Source organism: Setaria italica, chromosome V (genome assembly GCF_000263155.2).
Source record: "Setaria italica strain Yugu1 chromosome V, Setaria_italica_v2.0, whole genome shotgun sequence".
NCBI lineage: Eukaryota > Viridiplantae > Streptophyta > Magnoliopsida > Poales > Poaceae > Setaria > Setaria italica.
In genome coordinates this window covers 42,012,658-42,028,294 of record NC_028454.1, presented here as the reverse complement: position 1 = coordinate 42,028,294, position 15,637 = coordinate 42,012,658, and the positions used below count along the sequence as shown (strand labels likewise).

Here is a 15,637-nt window from a genome sequence, read left to right as displayed (position 1 = left end):
TCACTGTTTTGTTAGTTTAAGAACCAAGGAGTACAGGCTAAAATACGCTTCAACGAACATTGGAAACAACAGGTGTACCTGTCACCGGTTTAGGAAAAGGAAACCTGCGACAAGACACTTCGCAAAAGCAATTTTTGTGTGCTGTGAGAAAATACTAAAACTCACACTAGAACATCGGAAGCAAATGCAAAAGATGCATAGACAAACGATATAGTATGGCCCATGCATGTTAAATATACACGAGCAAGAACACAGAGCTTTGTGTTTGTGTTGTTATCTTACAGCAGGTTTTATTGTCTGTACAATGCACCGTTTATAAACAGTAGCAAGCCAACACAAAGCTCGTGCTCATATCTCTAGTGACCCCTCGCAGATGTTATAGCAACCACATCGCATACTGTTACTAACAATGTTGCTACCGACACCGTTGCAGCTACAGGGCTTCCTATGGAGGCAAGCGGATTGGCATTGCATAATGCGAGTCACCAGTCACAGTTCACCACATGGCGCTGCCGCAGCGGCGAAGGCCGCGACCGCCCTTCTTGGCGTTGATGTTCTCCCGTGCCTGCTCCATCATCTTCTCCACCAGCTGAAAACAGACACAGAGACATGGATGTTCCCGTCAGCACGCTGCCTGACAACCATGTTGATTGTTACACTGACAATTAGCAGATGATGAACACCCTGTAAAAGGATAGCACACGACCGAGGAACGTTACCATCTTTTTCTTCGACAGCAGAATTGTCTTCTGCAAAAGAAGATGGAGCAAAAACAATGTGTTTTGGTCAGAGACTGAGAGTCAGATCAATGCACAGATAGCTAAGAGAAATAATTGGGAATTATTGATGAATAGAATCATGTTTCGGCTTCTCAGTACCTCCTCGGCTTTGAGGCGTGCATTCTCCTCCTTGAGATGGTTCAGTTCGGCCTCGAGCTCCACGGTATATGCCTGCACCAGCACCATTTCAGAGCACATCAAGCATGTCACGTGCTCAAAGACCACGAAATTGACGACGACAGCGCATGCACACCTGCTTCCTGGCGCGTGACCGGGCCGCCGACTCGCGGTTCTTGATCATGCGCCGCTGCCGGCGCTCCACCGTCTTCTCGGTGCACCCGTCCTCGGGGGAGTCGCGCTTCCGGGCGTTGCTGCCGCCGTTCCGGACCATCCCTCCGTTGCCAATGCAGCTCATCATCTCCGCCTGCGTCATCGCGCTCATCCCGTCCGACGACCCCGGGCTGACGGCGGGCGCCACGCACTGGGACGGCGGCGGCGGCGGCACCACCGCCATGCCCCCGGCATACCCGTTGTGGTACCCCATGCCGTCGCCCATCACCGGATACACGGCGGCGGCGTTGGCCGGCGCCACCTGGTACATCATGGGAGTCGCTGCGAGCTGCCCCTGCTGCTGCATGTGGCCCATCGGCCCGGCCGGGACCATGCCGACTGCCTGCCCGTGCCCGCCAGCGAAGGCCCCTCGCACGACGCCGGCCTTGACCAGGAAGTCCTCCAGCGTCATCTCCCCCAGCGTCACCTGCCGCCCGCTGGCCGCGAGGCCGCCGCTCCCCATCTGCGGCTGCACGATGGCCTGCGGCGCGGGGTGGGCCTGCGCGTCGCCCGGGGCCTGGTTGATCTCGGCCCAAACCTCCTCCACCGTCTTCCGGGACAGCGGCGGTGGCAGCGCGTACGACCCCTGCCGAACCAATCCGCCGCTCCCTCCTCCCTTCTCAACAGCCGCCGTCGGCACCGCCGCCGCCGCCGCCGCCGCCTCCTGCTCCGCGTCCTCCTTGCATCCGCCGGTGGCGGCCTGGAACTCCTCGGCGTTCCATATGTTGGCCATGAATTCGTCCATGTTCATGGACCCGAAGTTGCGGCCGGGCTCGCAGAGCGAGTTCTGCAGCTCCTCCAGCGTCAGCGACATGATCGACGCCTGCCGCGCCAACGGATCCGCCTGATCCTCCGCCGCCACGCCGCTGATCCGGGCCCGGAGGCCCTGGTCGCGCTGGTGCGAGGTGACCTCCTGCTCGTCGAGGACCTTGACGTTCTTGCTCATCTCCGACGCCATCACGCTATCTCACTGAGTTCTTCTTCTTCTAATGGCACCCGCGACGGTTACAGTGAGCAGCTCTTATAACTTGGTACACGTCACCTGTAGAGGGTGATAAAGATGAGGCATTCAATGGATCATCTTTCACACCTACTTTTCTAAAATTTTGTGGGCCCACGATTCAAAGATTTTTTACTCACATCTCTCTCCCTGCGCTCTATGTTTGTGGCCGCACGGACCGCCGCCTCCACTGGCCGTAGCTCCCGGCCGGCGAGGTCTGGACGCTGGCCAGCAGCTTTGCACCAGCTCCGCGCCACCCCCTCCATGCTGGCCCCTCTGCCAGGTGCCCAGGCCCACCTGCGGCCTGCCTCCTCGCCCACGCGCCATCCTCAACGGCCCTGGCTAATGGCTACCTCCTCGCGCTGCCACACCGGCTCGCTTCCCCGCAGCGGTAGCCGCGGCCATGGCCGTGCCAGGACTCGCGACGATAGCTTGGAGCCCCACCTTCGCACGCACTGGGACTCGTCTGCGGTGCCGTTCGCGCACCCACGGCTCGTCGGAGCAGCTGCCGGCGGCGTAGCCCACGAGGCTCGGCAGTCGACGGCGGGGCATGCGGGTCTCATGGTGCTTGACTTGGCGACGCAGTGAGGATGCCGAGCTTAACGATGTTGCAGCTGACCTGCGTGCCGTGGCGTCCGAGCGCTCGCGGTTCCATCAAGCCACGACCACTAGCGGAGCCCGCGAGGCTCCACGAGTCCCCGCCACCCACCCACCTTGGCTCTCGCGGAGTCCGCCCGCTGCGAGCTCGTCCCGCCCTTCCGCCGCGTCCGCTGCCCCCGTTCGACCGGCGGCCCTTCCCACCCCTCCGATCGTGTTCGCACCCCACCCGCCGGCCGCCGCTTGCGACGTTACCTGCGCCGGCGTCCCCTCCCGCGCCCGTGCCCACGGCGCTGCGGCTGAGATGCCTCCCGTCGAATGTCGTGGCGACCGTGCCCCTCCTTGGTCCCTGCGGCGAGCCAAGCGAGCTGCACTCGCCACCCGCTCCAACCCCATGCTCTTCGGCCGCGCGCAACCTCGCCTTGCACTCGCCAGCCGCTCCACCACGGAGCTCTCCGAGCGCAAGGCAGAGGATGCGAAGAAAGAAGGAAAGATAAGCACGTGGTGGGACCCGCTCAACACGGGGGGCACGTGCTAGCGCCTCTCGCCACATCTAGCAACACTTTCTTCTCTTTCCCCATTTCTCTTTCCTATGTGGAGGTTTACAGAGAGCCTAAGTGCTCTGCTAATGCGTCCTTGAACGCTGCACGCCGCTCTTATTTATAGCCTGCATGCGAGAACAAAGCACGGTGATTAGAAGTTAGAACCGGCTCGGATGGTCAGATCGGTGGCGCATCGAGAAAACCCAGGTGCGGTGCCGCCGTGCCGGTGCCCCGGTGGTGCTTGTCGTATGCGCTTGAATAAACTAATGGGAGCGCAGTTGATGCGCTTCGCTCATGCTCTGATGGTGGATAACGATAGACACTTCCTGGCTTGGACATTTCCGTCGTGAGTTACGTAGGTTCAGTTTCTTGTTCCTGCAGACGGATCTTCTACACTCTCCTCTGTTGGTATGCAAATCATTGCAATACTTGACCTGTTCGCTTTAGCTTATTCAGTCGGCTTATCAACTACAAAATAGTATTTTTCTCTCACAGCAAATCAGCCGTTTCAGTTTTTTAGCCGGCTTATAAGCTGAAGCGAATAGTCCTAATACTATTCTAAACTCTACGACGAGCCAATCGCTACGGCGTTATAAGCCTGAGTTTGTACTCGCCCATCCTTCAGCGGCGTCTTATGGCCGGATGTGCCCTTTTGATATGCATGGCAGGTCATCCGCGCACGTTTTCCTTTGGGTTTTGATCTGCGAGTCAGTTAGGCCTGCGTGCGTCCTCTGCTCTGGCAGTAGCCAAAGGTGACGTTGCTCTCTGGCCGTTTCCCAAACGGAACAGGTCACTTCTGAATGCTGATAGACAGGACTGCGAGGAGGCGTGAGACCATCTCAAACCCGTTGTCCTACGGCTTCTGTGGGGACACGGGCACACGGCCGACCCCGCCGTGCGCTAAGCGCGAGGCCTGACGAGCTCGTTGTTGACATTTTGCACGCCATTCGCTGGGGCCACCGCGAAAGGCACCTCGGAGTTGCCGACTTAGCACGGACGTAGCGTGATCGTATACTACTCCTGTTCAAAAATTCAATCTCGAAGCGCGTGCATGCGCAGTCACTGTGTTTTATGGTGTGCATGTAAAGTCGTAGTATATAACGTAAATTGTCAAAGTGAGTATCTGGGTTCTCAAACTTTAGAAGTGGATCACTCTAAATTCACCTGAGGGAATTCGCAACCCAAAACCTTAATTTCTATAAGCTCCACACCATCAAGAAGGTAGTATTAAACATCACTCTTCCAATGCAAACATCACTATCCTATACTTAAATTTAATACTACTCATCTCTCATTATATCTTAGATAGTGTGTAGAAACTAGATCTCATGCAAGACATGATTTCCTTCTACTTCATTTACTCCCTTACCACACGATCTTTTATCATCACCACTATTCCATCCTTGAATTTAATACTACTCATCTCTCATTATGTCTTAGATGGTGTGTAGAAATTAGATCCCATGCAAGATCTGATTTCCTTCTCTTTCTTCATTTACTCCCTTACCACACGATTTTATCCTAGGTAGCAGCTCATTTAATTATTTGGGCATTATCCTATTCATTGGGTTAGGACTGCCCTTAGGGCGTCTCCAATAGTCTAGCTAGGTTAATCAATTTTTTACTAATTAAATAGTGCAATCAGTATAAGACTTAGCTAGGTTAATCAATTTTTTACTAATTAAATAGTGCAATCAGTATAAGACTAGCGTGAAGTGAAGAGCGAGTCTCACTCATTTTTCGATGCAATTCTCTCCCACAACACGATCTCAAAGCTGCCATGTGTATGGGATCTACACCAACTATGAACTATCAACTAACTAACATATATCATTGGAGATTGGAGATGTCGTTAGGTTCGGTTATGAATCTAAATTGTCACTTAAAATTAACCATTCCAAAAGTTTGAGGACCAGGTACTTAATTCGAGAGTTCATCGATCTCTAAAGAATTCATAGAAGGACCCGATGCACTGTAACAGAAAAAAGAAAGCGGTACGTGATACGTCTCTCATTTTGTGTCAAGTCTGAACTCTGAAAGCTGAAAGCATACTCCTAGCCGAGTGCGGGCCAATTGTTCTGAACATATCTGTAGGCTGCTGGACCACGCACGACCATCGCTATCTCCTGGAATCAATTGTAGGCCCATAATATGCTGGTACGTTGTAACTCGCATTTGTGCCATAAATCCGACGGTGGCCCATTGTAGGCCCATGTGCAGATAGCCCTAAAACCACACTGATAGCTACAGTATCACTTCTTGTCTTCTTTTCCTCGTAAGCAGTTGCTTCTTTTAGTCTTAGCGTTCTAAATTTTTCTTATTTCTCAAAACCATTCACCTCTTTACGAAGGAAGGTACACAGTTTAGGGGGCGTTTTCTTCCCGTGTCTTATTTTTAGCACGTGTCACATCGAATGTTTAGATACTAATTAGGAGTAGTAAACGTAGACTATTTACAAAACCAATTACATAAGTGGAATCTAAACATTCGATGTGACGGGTGCTAAAGTTTAGCAAGTGGAAGAAAACAGGCCCTTAGTCCTATGTCATTTGTCAACGATAAGATCGTACATACGAAAATCTAATGGATCTCGTGTAGGCTTTCCTTTCGGCAGGGATTTTGACGGGTTATTGGTAGATGAATGGTACTGTTCACAACTTCACATTGTATGGGCTACCTCAACTGTAAAGGAATGGAGGACCAATCGACCAAACATGCAGCAACAGAAGTTTGCTTCTTCAAGATTACGGCAAAAGATGGGGAATGAACAGCATAGTATCAGTGTATCACACCCGGCCCGCAACAATCCACCGAGCTAATTCCTACCCATTGCTGTCAGGTCTAATCGCGAATTACGCAGTAAAGCACCATCAAACACCTCGCATTCCCTAACGGAATCCCAGATAAGCAGAAACGGTAGCGAAATTAAGATGAGTGCAAGCGGAAATGGAGGGCGAGAGCAAGGACCGGGCGGCGCGGTGCGTACCTGCTCAAGCGCCGCGCCAAACAGAGCGCCGAGGCGGCGGCCGCGAGCGCGCTGCGGCCGGCCGGCAGCCGATGCCCAACGCTGGTTGGCCGGCCCGCGGCGAACCAACTGGCCGCTGAAGCGGCGAAGAGGAGTGTGTGTTCAACGGGGAGCGAAACGCTGAGCGAGAATGACTTAGCGTGGGTGCCGGAGCTGGCAGGGCGCGGGATGCGGCGCCGAAACGGAGGCAATTCAGCTTTTATAGCTAGACATGCGCGCGGCCATTTCGCCATTACTTATAGGAGCGGCCGCGTGGGGGGCGAGACGAGAACGAGACGACGCGCCTGGCGCTGCTCGCCCCCTGTCGTTTAATTTGGACGTGTCGGGCTCGTCGGCACGTTGGCTTTCCCTTTCCTTTCCACCAGCAACCGCAATCGCTATCCTTTTCCTTTCTTTCCTTGGTGGGGGACTGGGGAGGGGAGCCGAGGGAGGAGGCGATGGGCTCCGAGTTCCGAGGGGCCGCTACGGCTGAGCCCCTGCATGCGGCTTGCTTCCGCCTCGGGGTTTTGTCAGCTCTGCTGCCCATGCAGGCGCAGGCAACGCCGCTGTCTGCCGCGCGTTATTATCTCCTTGCTTTTGCCCTCAGACTCTGCCGAGTTGCGCGCCACAGGCGACAGCGCCACCGCTGCGCCCACCAACGCTGGTGTACACCGGAGGGCCGCCTCCTGGCGTGGCACAATCTGCATGGCACATTTGCGCGGAGTTTACCCAGGAGTTGTCGAGAGCAAATGACGTACGACATCATGCATGCTGCATGTCAGTTTAAAATCGCCAGAACTTTGTCTAATGTCTACGAACCAAAACCAAACTTTACCCTTGCTCACTCTACTACTCTAGTGAATTGCATTGCATTTCAAAACATCCTTTTTATTTGGTTTGTGGATGGATATAGGAAAAGCTGGCACGGATCCACGGTCGAAAGTTAGCAAGGTTCAGTGGCTCACGCCCCTCACGGTCTCAGTTTGTAAGTTTGCAGTCCCGCGCGGGTACCATGTCAGCATATCGAAAAGACACGCGCACGCGCGTGGCGTGTGGACGTAGGAAAACGAGGAAGGGGCCAGAACGTAGAGGCCGCGAGGGGCGGACACGTGTAGGATACGTGCCGTGACGGTGATCCCCACTCCGCGTTTGCAGGCGACGGTCCAATCTCCGTTGTGCAGTGCAATCAATTGCGCGGTCTGCTCATCCGGTGTCCGCAGCTCCACAGGAAGCAGGTACGCGCATCCACTGGCCTGTCGGGTCGCTTTGGTGTAGCCGTGTAGCATCCACAGGACCACAGCCCCATGCGAGCCGCCGATTGGCATTGCAAGGTGAATGGACTGGATTAATGGAAGGTATGCACGGAAGAATTTATTGTGCTTTTCTTTCGAAAGAAGCGGTGCTTGTGCTTGATACGCTCCGAGAATTGGATCCGATTGTGCTGTAGCAGAGTACTCCCTCAAGTCCGGTTTGTTGGGAACCCTTCATTTTACATGTTTCTTTTCGGGAATTTTGAACCTTCTTCTCAATGGGTAAATCGTGCTAGGATGATATTGTACCTTTTCTTTTGAACTTGTTCGTCCAGTGTTCTCAAGATGTTTTTTTCAAGGGATTGCGCCGCTCTTTTCAGACAAGGCCTGCCCTTCTTCACAAAATCACCTCGCAAAAAGAAGATTCAAACTGACTTTAGATTTTCGGGACCATTTTGTAAGCAGCAGAGAATAGAAAACAGGAACAAGCATCTGTTGCTGTCAAACAAAAGGTGCAAGCTTTCAACAAAACTTGGGGTTGAAGTTTTCCGATTCCTGTGTCCGTGGTGTTTGATCAAGCATGTCAGCTACTGGCCTTGAAAAAAGCATGTCACCTCCTGACGTATCTTTTGACCATTTACTATTTTTCCATATGTTTTAAAAGCCAATTTAGAAGAAAATTAGGGAAAAGAACAAATAACTAACTATCTTTAGCCAGTCTCAATGCAATATTTCACGGTTATGTTTAGTGTGCCACGTAAGCAAAAGTGTATTTGATTCAAAGATGAAATAAATCATCCAATGCATTGCTTCATCCTTATTTCTAATACTATATGCAAGACACAGACATATTGGAAATAGTGTGCACATGGTTCATCCCCACAAAATTAATTTCTTCTCTCACCTCATAAATAATGTATCATGTCACCACAATTACTTACATGGTAGCTCATTTATTGTCCATGAAACTACCATTGAAAATGCTCTAATGGACACACGAACTTTGACTAAATTTATTGCATTTCTGGGTTAGGGAAACGAAAAAAATTTACTTAAAAATTGTCCTATTTCGGTTCTGGGATTTCTGGTAGTAGTTGTTACTTCAACGCCGAATGAGTCACGACTGTACCTGTATCATTTCGGTTCCTACAAATGCTTCTTGGGCCGGTAGTGCCGATCATTTTTTTTTCCGTTCTGAGCAGGCCTCGCAGAACATCCAGCCCATATCAACCGATGCTCAGGTCTGCTGGCTCTGCATGCAAAGGTACTGTACGTCTGCACAAATCCCGGCTCACATATCTGATAAGGTCCACCCTACTTGTACTTCCTCCGATGAATACTACGTGGTCACTGTTTCGAGCATCGGGGAGAGCAGAGCACAGGCTGAATCCATCAATGAGGATCGGATAGCATGACACGCCACTGGCCAACTGTGCTAATTGCTAAATATGCCTAAATCCATGGACTGAGGTTCATCAACTACCAATAGTCCAATACCATGTTCTTGCACTTCCCAACTCGTCCGGCAATCAGTGCATCGACTTGTCCCAGCGACGTTTATTCTTCAGCTTCAGCTACATGCAAGTATCTACCTGCTCGTTTCAATTTCTCCACCAACCTTTCAGTACGCAGTACGTTCACCCATCCTGATCCTGGCGCGGCTCGCTCTGCAGCTGCGAGCCTGGCGGCGCCCCGCCGAGCAAGAGCTCCCTGACGATCTCGTCGCCGACCCCGTCCATGTCCGGGAGCAAGTGCCCGGCCTCGGGGTGCTCGTGGTACCGCACCCACGGCAGCTTCCGCGCCACGTACCGCTGGATCTCCACCTGCACGATCCTGTCCTTGTACCCCTGCCAGATGCTCACGACGCCCTCGCCGTCGGGGAACGGGTTCTTGACCTCCGTGGGATCGAACTCCCACGTGCCGAACAGGGTCGTCGCGTCGCGGCACAGCGACTCGTAGGTCCCCTGCTGCGTCGTTTTGGCCTGGAAACAAACAAGTATTTCCTCCCACGTTAGTATAACTGTATAAAATCGCAAGAGAAAAGCTTCACGTGCAGTTGTGTATATCTGTCCAGGGAATGAGAATTTTGTACCGGATCCACCTGGCCGCTCTCGCGCTGCTTCCTCCGGAGCTCGGTGAGGATCTCCCAGTCCATGGCGGTGAACGCGCCGCGCTCGCCCCTGATGATCGGCGACACCGGGAGCCACTTCTGCGTGAGCCAGGCGTGGAACAGCCACGGCGCGTGGTGCGCGATCCAGAACGTCCTCTGGTCCCGGGCGTCCAGCTTCCCGTACGCGATCCTCCGCACGTCGTCCGGCAGCGGCCACCAGTAGTTCACCGCCGGCACGACCAGAGCCACTCCAGCCAGCCTGCAACCACCCGATCCCATCCAGTCAGGACAAGCTCATCATCTGAACTTGCAGTCTGTTTGCGTTGGACTAATGGACTGGAGTGCTAGATGCTCTGCCTGACCTGTGCGGAATGTAGTTGAGGCAGCTCCAGGCAACGTATCCGCCCATGGAGCAGCCGACCACGTAGAACTTGTCCCCGAGCCGCAGCGCGTCGGCGAGCTCCTCGACGTCCGTGGCGTCGCTCTTCAGGCACCTCCTCGGGTTGGCGTCGCTGTCGCCGTACCCGGCTCTGTCTAAGAACACCATGTATATCCGCAGCTCCTCCACAAGCACCTGAGATCGTAAGAAACAAACAAGTGAGGCTGGAGATTTGTTAACGAACGCACAACACACCGCGCAATTCCAGGTTACGATCGAGCAAGATTCTGTTACCTGGGACACCGGGAAGCCGGTCTCCTTAGTGGAGGCGAAGCCGTGGACGAATATGACCTTGTACCTTGCGTTCTCCTTGTGCACTCCGGCCTCCATGTAGGCCAGGTGCCGGCCATCCTTGAGCCGGACTCTCGGGGAGGTGATCGGTAGCCCTCCCGGAGCGCCCAAGATCGCCGGGGCCGGCGGCCGGGTGGCCTGGTACGCCCAGCCCAGCAGCGCCACTGTAGACACCAGGGCTACTTTGGAGAGCGCGACCATTTGGATCCGTTAGTCAACCTGCACTTGAGACGATCAAAATTCCCATAAAAAAAGATATCAGCTGACAACTGAAGAAACTGAGCATGCAGATGGCACAGAGCCACGGAGATCAGAGAGTATCAGAAGAGCCAACGGGAGCGACGGACAGTTAAAAGTGTGGCAGTGCATGTGCGTGCAGAGTAATTAGGGCAAAGGAACTAGCAAAGCATCTCAAGAACATAAATATGAAATTCTGGGAGGTGCAAAATTCTACTTCTACCATGCACTAGCACGAGCAGGAGGAGCAAGTATCAGTATCGAGGATCGGCAAAGAACCAACTGAAAAAAAAAAACACCCAGGCGGACTTGCCATCTAGACGGCGGCCGGAATTGTGCGGTAGCCGGCAAGCGGAGGCCGGCGAGTCCCAGGGGAACGGAGGACGAGTGTGATGCGTGGGTGGAGATGAGAATGACATCGGCAGATCGCCGGGCTCACCGGTCTTGTGATTTGTGGCCGTCTCGGGATTATCAGCCAGGTGCCAGTCAGGAGGACTCAGGTTAGACGGCATCAGTTGGCTGTCCCATGCCGTCCTGAGTCCTGACTGCGCCTGCGCGGTTGGTTAAAGCCAAGTTGTAGGCAACAGCTGCAAGCAAGATACAGTACCAAGGTGACAAGGTCCAAGCGGCAGCGCCCGTCGGCTCTGTCTGACATGACAAGACCCCGCGTTGCGTAGCCGTGTAGGCCTGCTGCCTGCCCGGTGCTGGCTGCGCGGTGCGATTCCGGCCGGTGCTCCGGGTTTGTCTCTACCCACGCCCCGCGATCTGGTGTAACGAGCTGCACCAGCGCGTAACGAAATTCCGGTCTGGGGTCTGTGCTGTTCGGTAGTGGTCTGTGCCGTTCGGGTAGTGACAGCGAGCGGGCAATGTGATCCACTGAGGTGCGTTTGGTTTTGCTGTAGCTTTTGGAAAAGCTGCTGTGAGCTATGGGCTATGGAAAAGTAGCTGTGAGAAAGCAGCTGTGGGAAAAGCAGAAAACCGTTTGGTTAGAGGAGCTGTGAAATTGTAGGCTATGTAAGAAATACCTGTAATACCCCTAAAGGTCTGTGAGTGTGTTTATATGCAAATTGCTCGTAACAAAATAAATTTTATATATTTTCATCCATTAAAGTGATTGGTCCACATAAATAAAATTATATCCATCAAAAGTTCTATACAAGGATGCCATCCTTGAACATGGATGATCAGGGAGTGGCGGCCGGCAACCGGGGGCGGCGGGGTGCGGCGGCTATCCAGGGGGCGGGGTGTGGCGGGCGGCCGGGGGCGTCCGGAGGCGGGCCAGCGACCGAGGGCGGCGGATAGCGGGCCGGCGGGCCATCAGCCGGCGACCTGGGGCGACGGGCGTCGGGCGGCGGCCGTCCGGGGGCGGGGGTGTGGCGGGCAGCCGGGGGCATCGGGTCGGCGGCCGTCCGGTGGGCGGGGTGGGACGGGCGGCCAGGGGCGCCGGGAGGCGGGCCAGCTACCGAGGGCGGCGGACGGCGGGCTAGCAGCCGGCGACCCTGGGCGACGGGCGTCGGGTGGCGGCGGTCGGGGTCGTCGGGTGGCGGCCATCCGGGGGCGGGGGTGTGGCGGGCGGCCGGCGGTGCCGGGTCGGCGGGAAGCGGACCGGCGTCCGGGGGCGGCGGATGGCGGGCCGGCGGACAGCGTCCGGCGGCGATGGGCGGCGACGGGCCGATGACGGGAAGGAGCAGACGGACACTTCGGGAGAAATAGATGGGGGCAAAAAATGAATCGTTACCTTCATAATCAGTGGCAGGTGGGTAATTTTTTACCCCAAAAGCACTTGAAAGCAGGAGGAAGGTGCTTTTGATTTTGTACTAGAGCAAAAGTAGCTTTTGGGCAAAAGCACGTAGAGCTTTTAGGCCCTTTGGTTGTCTTTTGACTTTTGCAAAAGCAAAAACATGTTGAAAAGTCCAACCAAAGCCACCCTGAACCCCGCCGCCGGCTTTGGCGCATCTGCTCTCGCTCGAGTCCTTTTCGCTAGCGCTGGCCGTAAACAGGCGGTGGCAGGGCGATAGCGTCTCGAATTATCCGGTCTCCCGTGTTCGGCAAATAAGCAACGGAGGAGGGTGAGGTCGTTGCACCGCGGCTGGACCTGGGGCTGGACCTGTGTGTTGTATGACCGCGACCCTACACCGTAGAGATCACCACTGGCAGGCTCGTCCAAGGATGGACAAGACACAAGACTGGCCGTTGTTGATTTTTCATGACGGGGAGGATTGTGATGGTTTGGACTATACGGTGCGGTCAAGGGCCGACGCTGCGTAAAGTCATAAGCCCTCCAGACAGCAATGGCCGTGCAAAGATGGTGGATCATCACAACGTCACGTTCATAACCTTCCTTCCGGCCTCGTGCTCGCTGGCTGTGTCGCTTGCCTTCCGACCTGGGCCGTTCCGCAGCCGGTGTTGGATATCATTATGGGCCGACGGGTGCAAGCTTCCGGGCCAGGAGTACGCAACGAACGAGCCCGCCTTCTAGACATGGGCCCACGTCACGCACATGGGTTTGTGCGTGGGCCATGCGGCTCCAAGGGCATGGCACGATGAGGGAGGGACCCGAGCTGTTTCTGCTGCTTTCGAGTCCACTCCGCCGACCCACACGCACCACGCACCACCTCTTCTGACGGTCTGCATGGTTCGCCTTCCAGTTCCCGGCGACCGAGTCCAACACGGCCAACATGTCACGCGGCGTGACCGAGTGGTTCCGCTTCCGCCGCTTTTGAATTCCTACCACCCTCCCTCCCTTCCTTTCTCCAATTTGTCCGGTCCAGGCTATAATGATGGCTGGTGCCTGGAGCCTCTACGTATGCGGCGCCTCCTCCCTTCCAAAAAGCGATCCACGAAAACCCCCGTATGCGTGCACCTCGCGCGCGCGCTCTCGCGCCCCTGGAACGCCCCGCCCGCCTACTTCCTTCCACCAACGCGCGCGCCCCCTGAACCTGTGAGCTGTGGCTTCCCGGTGTGTTTGACACGTAGCGCAACGGCTTTGAACGGTTAAAATTGTTCGGCGCCGGCGTGGTCGTGTAACGAACCGGCCGGCATGCATGCGTTCCGGGTGATCGGAATTCGGAACATCGGCGGGGTCCGGTCACGCGGCGTTCCTGCCTTTTTGACGACGTCTTGCCCGTTGATGCCATCATGTTCTATGGAAGTAAGGTAAAGCTGCACTGGGGCTATGTCGGCACCAAGTGTTTTTCAGTGTTTTCTGCTGGTCTTGCCAGTCACGAGGGTGCAAAGATCACTAGATTAGGGGAGCGAATTGGCGAAAGGTGCTCGAGTGAGCTGGATTCTGGTCTTAATCTGGATATTCCTGGGGATTGGAGAGGTCTAGTGGGAAGAGCGACAATGCCGACACTAGTGAACTGAAACTTTCCACGCTAAAATTGCCAGGTATACAAAATGGAAAAAGGACATGTATGCTCTGTTTATCTTGGAGAGAGGGAGAGAGAGCATCCAGTTTGGATCACTACCTAAATGCCCAATGCAAAGATTGGGTAATTAATAAGCTCTTCAGTCTTCACACTGACTATCTGAAAATAGAGCAACTCGCACCATTGTTAGAATGCTCGTAAGAGGCTCTAGTGCACATAAAAACTGAAGGAGGTAGGTCAGGAGGGCCAGAGGGACGTCGGGCCGGCCGATCAGAGGGAGACTAGCTAGCGCACACCAACGTCCAAAATGTCCGTGTGAAGGACGGCCACACGACCAGTGACAACTGACAAAGACAAGAGCGATTAGGAGAAGAAGCGGAGGGAGCTTGACAATGATCTACGATCAGAGGCATCCAAGCTGCAAAGGCGTTTTGAATTGGCCACAAAGCACAAAATACTTTTCTATAGGAAACACAGCAATGCAAACCCTCGCAAATATAAACACGCACCTCTTACGAACGTATACACGCACGCTCCACATCTAGGAGAGACTGGACCGGTAGATCCTGAGATTGATGAAGTTAACATTTCGTTGTTGATGATCACATCACCTAACACCGAAAAAGAACATTGACATTAATGAAACATATGGGGTATTAAACTTGGCGACCTGAGGTCTGACACTAGGTGGGTAGAGGGTACAACTGCCTCCGCAACCATCCAAGCTATTAGAATTTGTGATCATGATCCAAAACACATATCTGATCATGATCCCATGGCCAGCAAGTTTTAACATTTGTGTAGTTTTTAGTACTTCCTTAATCCAAAATATAAGTTGTCATAGCAACTTTCACTCACCTACATCATTTGTGTAGTCTACCATTTCTAAAATATACACTTTCAATGCATATTTTCCCAACTTTTGTTCAAGTTTTCCCGTACTTAATTTGATGGTCATCTTATTTTTCATACTCAAGTAGTCTAAGACGGCTTGTACTCCAAACCGAGGGCAGAAATATATATATTGCTAGCAACTAAAATAGGAAAGTAGGTGTGACGACGATGCGTCAACAAGGCTAGACCGCAGGCGTTGATGTAGCTGAGTGAGGACACAAAACTAGAACCCGCTCCAGCCTCTGTTTTCTCGTCCCAGGGTACCTCACCTAAACTCCATTCAATACCCCGTAGTACCTCAGCACTGCCCACTGACGACTATTCACTAGTCCACTTTGCTCGCGCGCAGTGAGACCGCCTCCTGTGCGATGCACGGCGGCATGCTAAGACCAGGGACCATCCCAGCCCTACAGATCCAAAGCTGGCTCGATGGGTACGCTGCACTCAGCACGCATTCGCACACGAAACCATCCAGGTGCGTGACGTGGTATGCGTCGTTCGTTCACACCACCACGCGTTATCTGGAGCCATTTTTCTTTTTATCTCTTCTCAGCCTGCCTCGAGTGTGAAAGCCTCCAAACCTTCAAACCGCGAGGGGCACACACACACGTAAAAGCTAGCGAGGAGGCGCTGGAGTCGAGCCGTCAGCCGTATATATGGCAACGGGCCGGTGGCCTCGCACCTTCGTTTTCTGCAGGGCCGTGACAGGCACGCCTTGACATTAGGCTGCTCTTGCTGCTGCTACCTCTCCTCCTCCTCTCCCATCTTCTCCACCAACCCGCCCCCCGCCCAC

The 15,637-nt window shown here is 54.1% G+C and overlaps 2 protein-coding genes across 6 annotated transcripts; both read right to left on the bottom strand.

The window, feature by feature from the left end:
* Positions 1–211: 211 nt before the first annotated feature.
* On the bottom strand, positions 212–6,461 carry LOC101772577 (protein ABSCISIC ACID-INSENSITIVE 5). 5 transcript variants are annotated; one of them, XM_022826246.1, is made up of 5 exons: positions 6,235–6,461; positions 1,033–3,373; positions 879–950; positions 720–749; positions 212–589 (listed from the first exon to the last, which is right to left on the bottom strand). In XM_022826246.1, exons 2-5 carry the CDS (start codon positions 2,065–2,067, stop codon positions 497–499), a joined length of 1,230 nt encoding a protein of 409 aa, XP_022681981.1. In that variant the 5' UTR covers positions 2,068–3,373; positions 6,235–6,461; the 3' UTR covers positions 212–496. The 5 variants fall into 5 exon arrangements, with proteins under 5 accessions (XP_022681981.1, XP_004970655.1, XP_022681982.1 ...); XM_004970598.3 differs by having other exon boundaries at positions 1,033–2,151; XM_022826247.1 differs by lacking the exon at positions 6,235–6,461 and having other exon boundaries at positions 1,033–2,151; positions 2,250–5,638.
* Positions 6,462–8,378: 1,917 nt separating this feature from the next.
* LOC101770864 lies at positions 8,379–10,824 on the bottom strand. The gene is made up of 4 exons (XM_004970593.2): positions 10,286–10,824; positions 9,975–10,186; positions 9,595–9,871; positions 8,379–9,484 (listed from the first exon to the last, which is right to left on the bottom strand). The coding sequence occupies exons 1-4, from the start codon at positions 10,541–10,543 to the stop codon at positions 9,140–9,142; spliced, it is 1,092 nt and encodes a 363-aa protein (XP_004970650.1). The 5' UTR covers positions 10,544–10,824; the 3' UTR covers positions 8,379–9,139.
* Positions 10,825–15,637: the final 4,813 nt, after the last annotated feature.

What these genes read in the sequence shown, in the direction of transcription:
- LOC101772577 (XM_022826246.1), bottom strand. Translation starts at nt 2,067, where the DNA reads ATGGCGTCGGAGATGAGCAAGAACGTCAAGGTCCTCGACGAGCAGGAG. An exon ending in GGTCACGCGCCAGGAAGCAG is followed by an intron (nt 951 to 1,032) that starts GTGTGCATGCGC and finishes GTGCTGGTGCAG; the next exon opens with GCATATACCGTGGAGCTCGA. An exon ending in CACGCCTCAAAGCCGAGGAG is followed by an intron (nt 750 to 878) that starts GTACTGAGAAGC and finishes CTTCTTTTGCAG; the next exon opens with AAGACAATTCTGCTGTCGAA.
- LOC101770864 (XM_004970593.2), bottom strand. Translation starts at nt 10,543, where the DNA reads ATGGTCGCGCTCTCCAAAGTAGCCCTGGTGTCTACAGTGGCGCTGCTG. An exon ending in CCGGCTTCCCGGTGTCCCAG is followed by an intron (nt 10,187 to 10,285) that starts GTAACAGAATCT and finishes TTACGATCTCAG; the next exon opens with GTGCTTGTGGAGGAGCTGCG. An exon ending in AGAGCGGCCAGGTGGATCCG is followed by an intron (nt 9,485 to 9,594) that starts GTACAAAATTCT and finishes GTTTGTTTCCAG; the next exon opens with GCCAAAACGACGCAGCAGGG.